General features: G+C 38.9%; 2 protein-coding genes across 2 annotated transcripts; one reads left to right on the top strand and one right to left on the bottom strand.

Annotated features, from left to right (window-relative positions):
- Positions 1 to 68: 68 nt before the first annotated feature.
- On the bottom strand, positions 69 to 7,413 carry LOC134658465 (facilitated trehalose transporter Tret1-2 homolog). Its single transcript, XM_063514146.1, has 3 exons — positions 7,229 to 7,413; positions 2,104 to 2,239; positions 69 to 1,486 (listed from the first exon to the last, which is right to left on the bottom strand). The coding sequence occupies exons 1-3, from the start codon at positions 7,268 to 7,270 to the stop codon at positions 156 to 158; spliced, it is 1,509 nt and encodes a 502-aa protein (XP_063370216.1). The 5' UTR covers positions 7,271 to 7,413; the 3' UTR covers positions 69 to 155.
- A 5,888-nt stretch (positions 7,414 to 13,301) lies between these two features.
- Positions 13,302 to 16,050, top strand: LOC134658476 (facilitated trehalose transporter Tret1-like). The gene is made up of 3 exons (XM_063514160.1): positions 13,302 to 13,422; positions 14,302 to 14,487; positions 14,745 to 16,050. Exons 1-3 carry the CDS (start codon positions 13,302 to 13,304, stop codon positions 16,031 to 16,033), a joined length of 1,596 nt encoding a protein of 531 aa, XP_063370230.1. The 3' UTR covers positions 16,034 to 16,050.
- Positions 16,051 to 17,168: the final 1,118 nt, after the last annotated feature.

Genomic DNA, 17,168 nt, shown 5'->3' with positions numbered 1-17,168 from the left:
AAATCTTGCAAATATCTTCGGGCCAAAGCCTCGGTAGATGGTAATTGAAAAATCTAATCACAACTACACTATTGGATATGAGTTTCCAGACTTTCTATTACCCTAAAATAAGTTACTTATAACTAGCACAATGAATACTTGAAGTAAAACTAAAATTATATCACAGGTTGGCTGCAGCGGCGGTCAGTTTTGTACATCATCAGGGAATGCAAAGACTGCACCGATTTCACTTCCTCGGCAGATAGTGGTCTACCTCGGAACTCGTCCTCTATGTCCTGAAGAGTCCTATCCTTGGTCTCTGGAAGAAAGAACCAGGCTACCACCAAACAGTACGTCACTATACATGCGTAAATAACATACGCACCATGAATACCGATTTTCAAGAAGAGAAGTGGCGCAGTCTTTATGGATAGAAACAAGTTTGCAGACAGGAACAAGACACTTATGCCTCCGGCTAAACTTCTAAATTCTAGAGGGAATAATTCTCCAGCGATTATAAAAGGAAGCGGCACTGTTCCTGTAGCTATCGAGAATATATGGATGTTAATCAAGACAATGCCTATCATGGGATGGTCGAAAGGCAGCATTCCATGCTGCTTTCCGTAAGAATATGCTGCGATCGATAAATAAGCAAACACGTTAATCGCAACAGTGGCTACTAACATCGTCCGTCTCTTCACTTTCTTAATTACAAAAACAGCACACATGTTTGAGATAATTCTTTGCACACCCATTGTGATCACTAATAAAGGAATGTTCGATCCTTTACCGACAACGTTCTCAAAAATATCCACAGTATATGCCGCCATGAGATTAGCGCCTGACCACATGCCCAAAGTATATATATGCATCATTATGAAAATAGGCTTATAGAACTCCCTTTTTCTAATAGTTATTCTAAAATACACTACATTCCTTCTTAATTTTTGGAAGAAGGTTTCTGATGAACTCACTTCGGCTTTAGATTCTCTAATAATTACGCTAGTATCTATCATCCTCTGTAGTTCGTCTTCTTCGCTGTCGCCCCTAAGCCATCTGAATATCTTTCTGCTTTCGTCATATCTCCCTTGATCTGCCAGCCAGCTGGGTGTCTCAGGAGAATAAATGACTATAAGTAAGTCTATGAATCCTATAACAGCGCACACGAGGGCTGTTTTTTGCCAACTGATAAAGGACCCCATGGCGTGTACAATCAGGACTCCTGTAGCGATTGTAACAGAGATGGATGCTAAGAAAGGTCCTCTGTTTTTTGGGCTGGTGTATTCTCCGATGATGACCGGTCCGAGGGAGGCGCTCATGCCCATGGAGATGCCTTGGAGCAATCTCGCGGCGAGAAGGGTGGGGAGGTTGGTGGCGAAGAGTATACAGAACCAGCCGGCGAGCATGGGAGCTATAGAGACGATGTTGGCGGTTCTTCGGCCGTAGTTGGCCATCACAGTCGGACAGATGAAGTTGCCGGCGACCAACGCGAATCCCAATATTGAGGCTGGAATAATGAAAACCATAAATCAGATAACATACGCTACGGTTTTTCACTACTGGTATAAGTAAAGCTCCATTAAGACGGTTCCAGGCGTTACATAGGTATTTGATCGTTCGACCATTGTATATCGAATATTGCATGCAAGTTCTTGAACCGTCTGAATGGGGCTTAATCTTGGGGGGGATTTCTGTAATAGCCATTTTAATATGTTATTTGTCGTTAAAAATGCATCTGTTTTATAGTTTATCCTAACAAGCTTTAACCACCTTACATCGTCTGTTACAAGGAAAGAAAGAAATATTAGAAACTTTTATATGATAAAAATAATATAATATATCTTTATGAAGAAATATCTTTGTTTTGATGCGGTCTTCGTATTAAGTAACATTTTATAATGTTGCTTTAATCAAAAATATGGTTATCGAAATAATAACAATATTTAGAATTGCTAATTTCATTATAGGTAAATAAAATTCATGCAGTCACGTCAGGGCGGAGGGAGTTGGCAAATGTGACCAGGTGTGACAAGGAGGGGTGGAGAGGAAATTAAATTCGTGTGACGTAATATATGAATGACCTGAAATTGTAAAAGACAAATGAATAGCGGCTGCCAGTCTCACCTATCCAGGACCCTGACGAAGCGTCAATGGGTATGATGGAATCTGGTCTCCTCAGCTGCGGCAGCAAGATGGCCGCGAAGCCCACCGTCAGGCCGTGGCTCGCCATGTTCAAGCATGCTCCCAGGGTCACGAAGCACTGTCAATAAAACGATCCAAGTTTAATAAATTGATTATAGGGCATTGTTTCACTGATTGACTGGGCCCCGCAGTAAGCTTATTAACCTTTTGTACGCCAATGACCGATATAACCACACCGTAGTTTCAACGCCAAAGACCGATTAATCGGTCACATATCACAGAGCAACATAGACCTACGTGCATATGCATAAAGTTCAATTTCAGTTTTGACACTTCGGTGACGTGGCGTCAGCGTGACAGCTTTTGTGTTTGACACGTCGTCGAAAAGGTTAAGGGGTCAACAAAGGTTTCACATAAAGTTTTAAGTTATAATGTATTGTTTATAATATGTATAATCAAAATCAATTTAGTTCTAAAACTGAAACCGTTAACTTTTCAAGATATTCGTAAGGTTAATTATCCGATAAGTAGATAGGTTAGGTTAGGTTTGTTTTATGGCGACATGATAGCCATAGTTGGGCAGGATCTGTCGCTGCCGGCCGTGGTCAAGTCCATGGTCGACAGTGACAGATCGTGGCAAGCGGTAAAAGCCTTCTGCGAAGACGTCCTGCAGCAGAAGGAAATGGCGGAACGCGCAAGAGAAGTCGACCCAAGGCCGACCAACGGCGCCGTAAGCCTCCTCGACGCAGACGGGTCGCACAAGACCGCCGCCTGCCTCCGTAGGTTGACCTCAGGATGACAGGCACGGGGACGCCTGCCATCCGTCACATACGAGGTCCCTGAGAGGGTTACCGTATTGATACGGTCCAAAGTAAAGAGGCCACTTAGGGCCTCCGGAGGCGGTGGTCCCCCAACACGGACTGGTGCTGGTGGGCTGTAGAAGTAAAGCGCGAGCGTTCCTACAGCCCTCCGCTAAAACACAATGGCGGCAGACGGGGGGGTTGTTTAGTGGGTAGACTCAGGGTGTCATCAGCCCCAAGGAGTCCCACATAACCACTCGGGTCCGTCCCCGCACCCGAGTGGTATGCGCAATTGCATTTTCCCCCTCCTTAACAAAAAAAAAAAAAAGGTTTGTTTTATGGCAATCCTGAAAAGTTTCTAAACAAAAAAAATTAAGCGTTCGCGTTTGCGTTATTTTTATTTTTGTATAGGATTTTGAACAGCGGGACGTTTTGGAAACTCAACATCCCATAGAAAATGACACTTAATGCAATCGCGTAAGTCACGTCACGATATCGAATGAAATTTACACCAGGGTTACAGGAACAAATGTGGTAGTCGTCACACAAATAAATGCCCAAACCGGGGTCTAAACCCGGGACCATCGGCTCCACAAGCAGGTTCACTACCCAGTCTACCCACTAGGACGGACAAGCCGCCAAAAAGATATACAGGGTACAAAATAGTTAAAAGATATAAGTATGTACAGTCACCTGCAATAATATGTTACACAACGAAGGCCACAAAAATATCTGACAAGAATCAAAATATTAAAAATTTCAAGGAATGCAAAATTTATCGACATTGAAGTTTACTATTGATAATCGATATCTTTACAATAATATCAAACAAACACGTCAATTTAAATTTCAAAACACAGGAGATTTCTGATTAGATTTTCGACTGTATACGTTTTTATCTACAAGATCATTGATAGTATTTTCGTCTTAAAAATGCGTCCTATCTGCTCGAAATACTGGATGCCACCCGGAGAACCTGGGGGGCTAGCCAAGATGACAATTTTATATCGACAAACGCTAAACGAAAATAATACATTTATCGGGACGACAGACTAGGAAAGGTTACGTGACTAATTTTCATATGGCCAGAAGTCCTCGCGATTAAATAAAAAAAATGTAGGCTGCCATCTTCTGACTGAGTGAAAGACTTTACATAACCAAACAGAAAAATTCGACATTACATTACCAAACAGTTTTTTTTTGTCGTCCTGTCTGCAGCTAATGTTGAATTTTTCGTCTTTATTTTAGAGGTATTTTACATGGCGTTTTCGTAATATTCACAATTATTAGATTATTAGGTACCTACGTATAAATTACGGTCACCTCCTACTCTGTGGTCACCTCAAGCAGATTTTCTTTGAAATTAACGTCAATTTGCTACGTCATTACTCGAAGGTTTTTCATCTAAGCTTTTGAATAGGTAAGCGAATATGATTTTTTTTAATGTGCACTGAGATTTCATGTTTAAACAATAATCCTTACTTAGTTATTGATTAAGTCATCTAGTGGTCTATAGGGTAAGGTACTTTATAAATTGATCTCATCTTGTCATCAAACGCAGCACATGTTTCGAACTTTGGGCAAGCCATTTTGTGATCTTTTAATTGGTATTATCAAAGAGGCGAATTGTCAAAGTATATTATAACAGTTTTGAATGATTCACGGTTAGTTTCACTAGACTTATATCGACTGGGATATGAACCGTGATTACCTTTTGTGTTGTTTTCGAGCTCCCGATATTTCGACGTAGTTACATGCATTTTGTTCACGTGTTACCCGGGTCGATATAAGTAAAGTAAATTATGTAGCTACAGTAAATTCACTGCCATCTTTTGAAGGTATGATGCAATCTTTTAGAGCGAAGGCGCGAAAACCTTTGGTAGATGGCGTTAATTTCAATATTTAATAAATTGACAAATATCAGTGAAAGAATAAGGGTCAAAGTCAAATGGCGTTCTAACAGAAATATGGCAGTAAATGTACTGGGGCTACATAATTTACAATGACAGTAACTCTCTATTACACTCTATTCTCTTTAGTATTATGATACGAAGGATCAAAGATTAAGCGTGAACCGGTATTTCTGATAACCTACAGAAGAGATGACGCAACACCATGGCACGTGTTTGTGTATTGGGATATCACACAGGAAAATAATTCGGTCACTTTCAATTATCATATGTCCATGCTATCACCACTAGGTACTTGCTTGACGCTTTTAATTGACGACAACCTTTGAACTCCCGCTCCAAAGGTTTTAAATTCATTTATTTATGTTACAAGTCCGTATTTGGGTCACAGACTGTAATTGTACCAAATTTCAACTTAATTTTATTGGTCCTGTAGTTTCGGAGCCAATAGGCTGTGACAGCCGGACAGACGCACAAGTGATCCTACAAGGGTTCCATTTTATTCCTTTTGAGGTACGAAACCCTAATAAGAAAATGGTACGGTCCAAACTCTCACAAGTACAGTACTCCAAATTTTACTCAAATTGTTAAGGCCATATTGTACCTAAGCTAACTAAAATTTGAATCCAGCAATCCTTAAGAAAGTAACATGTAAAAAAGTCTTGGGCTTAATTTGGAGGTAATTAGTTATCATAGAAATGCAAGTAGCCTATATATCTTTTTTTTTTAATTTTTGCTGGACTTTAGTAATTTATTTTGTCAGGAAGTTTTATCACGGTATATAGGTTTAAAACTCATATGCATTGCGTTTTACTTCACTGCTCACAATGGACTACTATTCAATTGATTACAAATTTCTTGTTATAGATAAGATTAGATGATTTATTTCATCACAGATGATTTCATAATAATAATAAGGTTGCATTGGCGTCAAAAATATAAGAATTTCTATCATATCGTCAGGGTCAAAATGGAAGAAATAAAATGATGTTAACAAATAATGAAATAACATTGTATTTAGCTTAAATAAGGATTTCCATTACAGTTAAAATAAAAGTAAAGTGGGTAAATATTTACTAATCCAAAATAACATTGCACAATTTCAATACTCACCTAAAAACTATAAAAACAACATAAATCAAAATATCCACCTTGTAATACCATGGTTGCAATAAAGAATTATGATTATGATTATGATTATCATAGAAAATAAATAAAACATTAAAATCAAATTCAAGTAATCGTCTGTATTCTTAAGTTTCACGAGAAAAATGTTGTTGATAGTCACTTATATAAAATAAACAATGGGATCCAGTAGACTCCCCTGTGGGACACCAAAACGAACGATGAGTTCACCGCTACTGTGTTGGTCAGATTTTACCTTTTGATATAGCTCGTAACAAACCAGTCAAGAGAAGTGCATGTCCCCCATGTGTTCCCTTTCTTTCAAAAGCGTAGTCATCGAGACGGTGTCAAAAGCCTTAGCAATGTCCAAAAATAAGCCTAAACACATGTTTACCGTCGAGATGACCAGATATCTGATTTAACTGTGAATTCGCACTTAAGTATCATCTGACCACAGTCATAGGCACAAAATTAAATTGAAAGCATAATAAAATCAATATATGCCTCCACTTTCCACGGCGCCATATAGTGGCTCGAAACTGGGCGTCTTTGAATAAAAGTCTTTGAAAATATGTCTAAAATATTAGGCAATATCGTCAGGTGACAAGCAAAAGTCACTAAGTACCACCACAAGTTCATAGCCATAGTGAACCATATTAGTACGAAAAGAAGGTTGATTTTTGTTTAAATATTTTATTGTAATTAGTGACTTTTGCTTGTCACCTGACGATATTAAATTGTACTTTTGCGCACGTAAAAGCGGCCAAGCGAGTCCAGGTTTAGGTGACAGATTTCGTACGCAATACGCATTTTGCTAAAATAAGAACATAGTAAAAAGTCACAGTGGTGAGTGAAGAGTGACGCACGAGGCTTCATAACTCCCAAACGAATGGTGAATACCGTGAGGTCTCAAAGAGGAAAATATTCGGCATACATGATGATCTGCCAGTGTAAAATGTGTCGCGTTTTCAAGCAAGCTAGTATTTTTTTGCGTTAATAATTATTTTTTCACCACACCAGTTCATAAAGGCTCTCTTTATTCTCCAAAAACTGACGAGAGAGTCGCATTTTATCCACAAGAGTGGCAAAGTACTCTGTTGCAAATTGTTTACTCATGTTGGCTGGTGGAGTTGACTGTTAAGTGATGATTTTAAACGAGAATTATTTAACAGCGCAATATACCTATTTAGATTTGATTTGAAATGTTAACATTTCCACGCGTTGGTTGGTGAAAAATTTTGTTTGGTGTTGTAGTTACGTCCAAAGTCAAACCTGCTTTTTAAAAGGCGTTATCCATCCAGATTTCTTCTCCATCTTCACAATATGCACACATAACACTTCCTAATTCTCAACTAAACATCAACTACTACATTATATCTTAGAACTTATCAATATCTCATCCAGATAAAGGAATCAAGTGATTCTCTATTTGTGAGTGGATACCGCCGTCGAACATCCATGACTGGACTTATGCCAACACAAATCCGTAGCTAGCTTCTGTATGAGTATTTATTTATACACACAAACAAAATAAAACTAACCTACATAAAGCATAGATCATAATTTTGAATAGCACATCTTAAGAGCACAATGCCAATCTCATATTGAATTCTAGTTATAAAAATAAATGTATTAAGACTCAGTTTCAAATAACTGTATCTATAGCAGAACTGTTTATGTAAATTTTACGTAATTTGCGGAGAGTTTATATAAATAACATAAATACTTAATGAAGCTATACTTTATCGTAATTCCAAAATGTACCTATTAGGAATAGGTTAGAATATATTATCTGTGTAGCTGTAGGTACAATTTGACCAAGATCAGACAAAATCACGGTGTGTGTGTGATAGCGTTGTTGGATAGGTGGGACTCCCCTCTGCTGCAGCAGTGGACAAAACTCCACACTGTAGTAAATAAGTAGTTAAGTACCTACTTAGATTAAGATTACATTGTAATTATTCTACTAACACTATTTTATAAGTTAATTTTAAATGTAACTAACTATGGATTTATGTCCGAAATAAAATGATTTTATTTCATTATTTATTATTATTTATAATTATATTTACTAAGTATATGTATACATAATACTAGACTATATGTATACATAAGTATATGTATACTACTACATAGATACATACGTATAGGTAGGTATGCAATTTGATTAATGTCAAATTTTTATATTTACGAAGCGCGAGAAAAATATCTCCGTTTCATAAATTCATATTCAATCATTTATATAAGTTTATGTTTAAGTTACATATCAACTACCTAGCTTACATAAACTTATAGGAGCCTCGTCTGCCAAGCCAACAAACCACTCTGTGGTTTGGCAGAAGAATATACTTATGTATTTAGTTGTTACATACCTAAGTAAGTAAGATTTGAGAATAAACGCTTTATTTTATTTTTTTATTAATTTGCATAAAAACACATAAAAATGCATGCAAATACAATTTCTAAAACACAGAGACCACAACAATACAGAGATCAGAAATAATAATACAACCTATTCCTACTAATATTAGAAGTATTTGGACAAATTAAATTATTTTCAGAAAATATTTTAATTTGTTTGGCTTTGGTCACTTTTTAGGGTTCCGTACCCAAAGGGTAAAAAACGGGACCCTATTACTAAGACTTCGCTGTCCGTCCGTCCGTCCGTCCGTCTGTCACCAGGCTGTATCTCATGAACCGCGATAGCTAGACAGTTGAAATTTTCACAAATGATGTATCTCTGTTGCCGCTATAACAACAAATACTAAAAATAAAATAAAATAAACATTTAAGGGGGGCTCCCATACAACAAACACGATTATTTTGCTCTATTTTTTGTTGATGGTGCGGAACCCTCTGTGCGCGAGTCCGACTCGCATTTGGCCGGTTCTTAGTATATGACATTTATTTCAGTTTATAACTATTCCTAGTTGACTACGGAACCTTAAAAAGATATACTTACGTAAGTATGTAGATTATTATTTCATGTAATAATCGTGAGTAAGCCTGAAAAATATATCTTAGCAAAACAAAAGATGTTTGTAATATGCCAATCTTTCGGTAGGCGTTCATAATTTAATAATAACTAGTGACCCGCTCCAGCTTCGCACGGGATAACAAATTATACACCTAAACCTTCCTCAAGAATCACTCTATCGATAGGTGAAAACCGCATTAAAATCCGTTCAGTAGTTTTTGAGTTTATCGCAAACATACAAACAAACACACAGACAGACGCGGCGGGGGTCTTTTATTTTATAAGGTGTAGTGAATGTAGTGATAAATAAATAAATAATAATAATAAATAAATATTAGAGGACATTTTTACACAAATTGACTAAGCCCCACGGTAAGCTCTAGGCTTGTGTTGTGGGTACTCAGACAACGATATATATAATATACAAATACTTAAATACATAGAAAACAACCATGACTCAGGAACAAATATCTGTGCTCATCGCACAAATAAATGCCCTTACTGGGATTCGAACCCAGGACCGCGGCTTCACAGGCAGGGTCACTACCCACTAGGCCAGGGCGGTCGTGAAAACTCAAGCGTCAAGTGATACTTATACAATGATATTATATAACTATAGACAGAGTATTACACTCATGCATAAGGAGCACAAAAAATACTTCCATAATATTTATTTCTATACCTACGAAGAAATCTGTTCTGTACTGAAGAAATTTTCGCATTCTGTTCATCTTTGTCTTACTCCTTTAAAACATTTCCCGCTCACCCAGGTGCGACTAAAGGCAACTAATTGTACAATTTGTCACAAGGTAAGCGCTTCAATTTTGGAAAGATAGAGTCGGACCAAGAAAAGTCTGCAGCGGATTTGATAGCCCACGCAGTGCAAGTGTTATTTATACGTCATAATTTCATAGAATTTTGACGTTTAAAATAACACTTGAACTGCGTGGGCTATCAAATCCGCTGCAGACTTTTCTTGGGCCGATTCTAATATATCTTGAGTTAAAATAAATCATTGTACCTAATAGGCTAGATGACAAATTTTCATTTATGGTACCAATCAATCAGGTTTGTTTTTAAGGATCAAATGTCTATATGGGACCCATTGCATTAAAGCAATACAAAAGTCAGAAATGATAGTCAAAGTCCGACAGTCGTACTTCATTCGCGAAACGCCCCTAACAAATCACTATATGAACGTGACGTCAAGGTCACTATCACATCTTAAAGTATGAACAAAACAAGAAAATTGCATTTTTGTGGGTGAAATATTGCGTTCATGTATATAGTTGTTTTACAATCTTTTTTTTGGATAAAATGTGACGAATCGAATGGTATCCTTACTTATTTCGTTTTTGAAAGTTAAAAAAATAAACTTAAATTTTGAAACTTTCAGGTACCTACTGTATTTTTGTATTATTTCCATATAGTTTTTTAATATCCACAATATTGTGATAAATTGCTCATTTGCTATCTATTTTACTAGATTTTGTTATAAAATTTAACATGTGTCATCATCCCTATATATACACCTAAATCAGTGTTTTTTGCGACCCACACGCCGTGTTTGAGCACTTTTATGAGCAGACTCCGTAGACAACATGCCAATCGCTAACGCTACGTACTCGTAGCGAACAAAACACAACTGACACTGTCACACTATAATATGGAAGAGTGATAAAGAGACACATAGCGATTCGATAGCGAAGCGCAAGCGATCGCACCTTGGCTAGGCTGCCAGGATCGATGATTATATGTTTTTTATTTTATTTTTTATAATAAACTGATCGGCGATTGGCTCTAGTCACACCTGATGGAAAGTGAAGACAGAGCCTAAGATGGAGCTCACCGGTTCAGTAATAGCCTATTCACTCTTTCTTTAAAGAGACCGAGGTCATATTTCTCAGGGAATACAGATGACGGGAGCGCATTCCATTCTCTAGCCGTCCTTACCAAAAAAGACGAGGCAAATCGTTTTTTTAGGGTTCCGTAGCCAAGTGGCAAAAAACGGAACCCTTATGGATTCGTCATGTCTGTCTGTCCGTCTGTCCGTCTGTCTGTCCATCCGTATGTCACAGACACTTTTTTCCGAAACTATAAGACTACTGTTGAAACTTGGTAAGTAGATGTATTCTGTGAACCGCATTAAGATTTTCACCTAAAAATAGAAAAAAAAAAACAATAAATTTTGGGGGTTCCCCATACTTAGAACTGAAACTCAAAAAAAAAATTTTCTTCAAACCCATACGTGTGGGGCTATGGATAGGTCTTCAAAAATGATATTGAGGTTTCTAATATCATTTTTTTCTAAACTGAATAGTTTGCGCGAGAGACACTTCCAAAGTGGTAAAATGTGTCCCCCCCCCCCTGTAACTTTTAAAATAAGAGAATGATAAAACTAAAAAAATATATGATGTACCATAAACTTCCACTGAAAATTGGTTTGAACGAGATCTAGTAAGTAGTTTTTTTTAATACGTCATAAATCCCCTAAATACGGAACCCTTCATGGGCGAGTCCGACTCGCACTTGGCCGCTTTTTTTTGTTAATTCAGTTTTTCGATACCTATGCGGAGCCATGACATTAAGTTATAATCTATGTTCGCGAGGTCTAGACCTTACAGAGCCTCTATAGTTAATATTTAATTAGTTGTTAATGTATCATCTAGACTCATTGTTCATGTTGAGACTGCACATAGCTGATAAATGATATCAATAAAATATTTGACTTTGACTAACATGCTAATTCGAACGTACAGTGATCAGAATAACATCCAACTAATTTCATTCAGTTATCGTGCCTTTCCTTCGTACTTGTACGTACAAGTATTGCTGCAAGCGAGACGCACGATAATTAAATAACATCATTCAGATATTCTGCTGTCAGTGTGCGTTCGAATTGGCCTGTAAGGCTGTTGCAAATTTCATTATTCATTGTTACGTGACATTTTTTTTTATTTACCTGACTAAGCCTGCGCTTTAGATTGTAAGATATGTTTATACTTGGAAAGGTTTTTAAATAAGTAGTTATTATATTTTGCTACTTTAAGGATGACTCGCGTTAGACCGGGCCGTATCCGAGCCGGAGCTTCCGGGGCTTACTTTTCTATGACATGACAGGTGATCACGTGACGTGATGCTTTCCATAGAAAACGATGCGCCGGAAGCTCCGGCCCGGACACGGTCCGGTCTAACGTGACTCAAAGCCAATCAAATTAAGTAGATCCAAAAATAGCGTTTTGTGGAATTAATTCCCAGCAAGCTGAAGCTATTATAATACCTAGGTACTTTCATTTGGTCTTAAGTATGTAAGCCGAGTTTACTCCATCCCAGGAGGTGTGCATACATTTTTGGAGCCTTGGGAGACATTTAAAAGCAAAAAACTGAAAAAGTACAAAAAATTATGCATACCTCCTGGGATGGAGCAAACTCACATGCATTTAGGACGAAATGAAGGTATTAAAACGATTTCCAGCTTGCTGGGTATAAGTCGTTTATTTACTTACTTTTTTTTATACAAAAGGTTAATGGTGTATAAAAAATCATACTAAAATAACTTAAATATATCTAAATAATAAAATATTTTAATCTAAAAGACCTCCGCGAGTTGTACCGGGTGCAAAGGTGCCCATGACACTTGCCGCGTTGCCACGTTGGATAGCGATGGCCAGCCTTTGCACCAGGTACGAACCTGCGCGAGCATCAGAGGTCCTCTTCCTAATTCTACGTCCCGCCTCCCTTATAGGTAACTAAAAGCTATGGGAATTGCTTCTTCGAAATAATCTAATTTGATTAGCCTATTCTTTAACGACCGGTCTGGCTTAGTGGGTAATAGTGACCCTACCTATGAAGCCCATGGTCCCGGGTTCGAATCCCGGTAAGGGCATTTATTGGTGTGATGAACACAGATATTTGTTCCTGAGTCATGGGTGTTTTCTATGTATTTAAGTATTTGTATATTTTATATATCATTGTCTGAGTACCCACAACACAAGCCTTCTAGTGCTTACTATGGAATTTAATCAATCTGTGTAAGAATGTCCTATAATATTTATTTATTCGACAAACAGTTAAAAGCGCCTTAACATAATAAACATTTATCTACATTATCTCATCATGTTTATCTTCCATCTTCCTACTATAAATGGTAACTGTGAACGGTTATGGTGCAATCGTCATCTGAAACAGGCATCTGCCTTGAAGCAGAGACGCGAGTTTATCAGGATTTGATGTACTCGTACATCTGCCTTAGAGCAGAAACGCGGGTTTATCAGGATTGAATGTTCATCTGCCTTGAAGCAGAAACGCGAGGTTATCAGGTTTGGCTGTTCATGGCTTGAAGCAGAGACGCGAGTTTATCAGGATTGGATGTTCATCCGGCTTGGAGCAGAGACGCGAGGTTATCAGGATTGGCTGTTCATCTGGCTTGAAGCAGAGACGCGAGGTTATCAGGATTGGCTGTTCATCTCGCTTGAAGCAGAGACGCGAGGCAGGTTATCAGGATTGGCTGTTCATCTGGCTTGGAGCAGAGACGCGAGTTTATCAGGATTGGCTGTTTATCTGGCTTGGAGCAGAGACGCGAGTTTATCAGGATTGGCTGTTTATCTGGCTTGGAGCAGAGACGCGAGTTTATCAGGATTGAACATTCATCAGATTTTAGGATGTTTTCACCAGCAGTGAAGCAGGTAAGTTGCTCAAATAGATATTAGCATAAAATTTATTAATTTTAAATAAAATCTCCAACCAAATTTTTCACCTTTAAGTTTTAATGCAAAATTACTGTGAAAATGAAAAAAACTAATATCAGCAATGAAATGTCTTCGGTTTATACAAAAATGATACCAAACTTGCCCTAGTATCAGGACGAGCATTTTTTTTTAAAGATGACGGGTGGCGGCCGTCTTATACCCCGACTTCCCGGACTAGATGCACATTTCATATTGCCACCCGGACCATAGAGAAAAAATACATAGAGTGCTGCTATGGAGTGAGCACTCTATTCTTACTATATTTCTCTATGCCTGGACTAGAAATGCTTAGAATTACTCAAGGAACATATGTGATGAAGCTCATAGCTTAATACATTTTTGGGTCATATTCATAACTGCTATTAATAGTAGTCGGGTCGTTCTCTGAGAATATACTGTTCTGCGGTTGCGTCTAAAGGTGACAGTCCATTTCCAACCGCAGCTGCACTACTGTTCATTTTACTGTGGAAATTGACAGTAACAGCGACGCGTTCAGGACCAGTAGTGCAGCTGCGGTGAGAAATGGAATGTTACCCTAATTGCCACGACTGTTTTCATACATTTTGTATGGATCGCGGCAATATAGTAGACTAAGAAATAGATTGGGTAGTTTTTTTTAGTTAGTTACTTGCAAGCGAAGTGTCAAAATGAAATACTCTTTCTTTTCCAGTCATGGGCGGTGTCAGGCGTACTCCTGAACATGTTGGGGCAAGGCATGGTCCTGAGTTTCCCGGTTGTCCTACTGCCGGGGCTAAAGGCTGATGATTCCACCATTAAGACTGACTTGGAAACTATGTCTTGGCTTTGTATGTATCTCTTCTGGTACGCAGTTCGTAGTCGGTATGCTGAGGCAGGTTGAATAAAGAAACAACATTCAATTTTGTTTATTTTTACAATACTGTTTCGAAAATTTTCCATTTGAAAAGTTTCTCTTCCGAAATGATTGTGTTATGGAAAGTTTTAGCGTAATTTTGGAGACATTCCATAAGCATATAAGTATTCATCTATATTTTCAATTATTCAAAAACATATCTGACTTCTAACATAAATTTTGTCATTCCAGCTTCTGTGGTTGGCCTGGCTTGCTTCCCCGGTTACCTGATCTCCGCTTTCTTCATGGAGCTGTGGGGCCGGAAGACCTCACATGCTATGGTCATTCTACCGGGCACGTTGGCCTGGCTCCTCATCTACTTCGCCACGGACGTGACCACCCTCATGGCTGGCAGGATCCTTGGAGGCTTCACAGCCGGAGCCAGCACCACGTTAGGAGCCGTCATCATAGGGGAGTACACCAGCCCGCAGCTCCGGGGCATGTTCCTAAACCTCAAGACTGCGGCCGTCTGCATCGGCAATACTCTTGTTCACATTGTTGGCCATTTCTATACTTGGAGAACTGTTGCAATTTTCGGACTAGTGCCCCATGTCATTTCTTTTGGGATTATCTGCACCTGGCCGGAAAGTCCGACGTGGCTGGCTGCTAAATTTAAGTTTGAGCAGAGTGAGAAGGCGTGGTTGTGGCTACGAGGCGATGACCAAAACTCTAGAAACGAGTACGGTAGTTTGACCAAAGCTCAAAAGCAGAGGATATCTGAAATACGAGAGAAATCCAGCGTCCAAAGACACGTTGTAATCTTTTTGCAGAAGTTTACTCGAAAGGACTTTCTGAAACCTCTGCTCATAATACTTTTTGCTGCTATTTTACTAGAGACGTGTGGAAGGCACATTTTCCCGGCCTACGCCTTGCAGATCATCGAAGAAATCTCTGGAGATAAGTCCAGAACCTTCTACTACACGATAATCATAGATCTGATAACGACATTCAGCTCCATGTTTTCGTCGGCGCTGGTTCGCATGCTAAAGAGACGTACCTTGCTGTTCGTCACTGGTGGAGCATCTATAGCCGTCTTGATGGCCATCTGTACCTACCTTTATCTCAGCGCTATGGACGTGATATCGAAGGACCGAGCTTGGCTGCCTGTGTCCATGTTAATGCTGTACTTTTTATTAGCAAACTTGGGGTGTACTCCTATACCTCTAGCGTTACTTGGAGAGGTGTTCCCGGTAGCTCATAGAGGAGCAGGATCTGCAATGTCAGGATTGACGTTGTCTATCTGTCTAATGGTGGCATTGAAGGTCACCCCCGCGATGCTAGAAAGTGTAAAAGTGTACGGAACGTTTGCTATCTTCGGCGTAGCCATGGGACTCTCTCTAGTAGTCTTTTACTTCATCCTTCCAGAAACTAAGGATAGAACTCTGCAGGAGATTGAAGACTACTTTAACCATGGACGGTTCCTCAGTGACAAGAAAGTTCCCGGAGATGATGAAGAAAATACTACCATGCTTAAGATCTGATTGATTGCAATTTACGAGTATAAAGGCCTGCGCAAACCGGCGGAGCGCAGCGCAGATCACCGAGGAGCATTTACCTACGCCGCGTAGCGCACACCAGCGAGGTAAAATCCCCCGCGATACCGCGAGCGCCCGCCAGCCTGGCGCTGGCGGCCGGCGCACCAGGGACCACTTCGGCTCAGACCGGGGGATGCCGCGGCATGCCGCCGCGTGCACTTTATCAAAAGGGATTAGTGACTAGTGTGCACGAGTTCTCCTCCGTCGTCCCGGTGCTACTCCGGCGCACACGGGAGGCCTCGGCGCATACCGGGGGATGTCGCGGCATGCCGGCGCCTACCGCCGCGGTATCCTCTAACGTGCTCCTGCCGCGGAGTAACAATCCTCCGTGATGCTCCGAGGTCGGTCTCAAAGCATTTAAAATACCTGAATGTAATTGAATTAGGGAAGAATATACATTGATAATTTTAAAGTGATCTGCGCTGCGCTCCGCCGGTTTGTGCAGGCCTTAACCTCTAGCCGCCCAGAGACCTATAAAAAGGTCTCCTGTTCCATTCTAATTTGAACTTTGTGTTGACAAAATATAACTTCATTTTGCTTGGCAAGGTTTGACGTATCGGCTAGAGGTTAAGACATTGTTAATGATATTAATGATTTTAAGTAAATAGTAGCTTTTTAGGTAGGTACCTAAATAATTTTTTCTACTCCAGCACTTAAATGTGTCAATTAAATGACTGACAGTGATATCTAAAGCAATGTCATTTGAATGATTTGTCTATGCTTTATTTTTTTTAAAGATACAAGTTCCGATCATCTTGATTGAAAGAGGTATGTTTTCATTTACAATAATAACTCTTTTTTTTTTTAAATAATTACTCAATTTTTTTTAAATAATAACTCTTTTTTTTTAATAATAACTCTTTTTTTTTAATAATAACTTTTTTTTTTTTTGCTGCAGCTGTCATAGAAAAAGTAATGTATGCAACAGCTCATAATTGGTTCTTAAAATTCAAGGGTCGAAGATACAAAACGAGACGTAGTCGAGTTTTGTAAAAAAAGACCCGAGAATTTACCCTTATTATATCACTGTTGCATAAACTACTATAAATGTTCCAACGTTCCTGTTAATAAAGTTATTATT

This window comes from Cydia amplana, chromosome 22, assembly GCF_948474715.1.
Source record: "Cydia amplana chromosome 22, ilCydAmpl1.1, whole genome shotgun sequence".
Lineage (NCBI taxonomy): Eukaryota > Metazoa > Arthropoda > Insecta > Lepidoptera > Tortricidae > Cydia > Cydia amplana.
The sequence above is the reverse complement of the archived record's forward strand: the minus strand, read 5'-3'. Positions and strand labels throughout refer to the sequence as shown.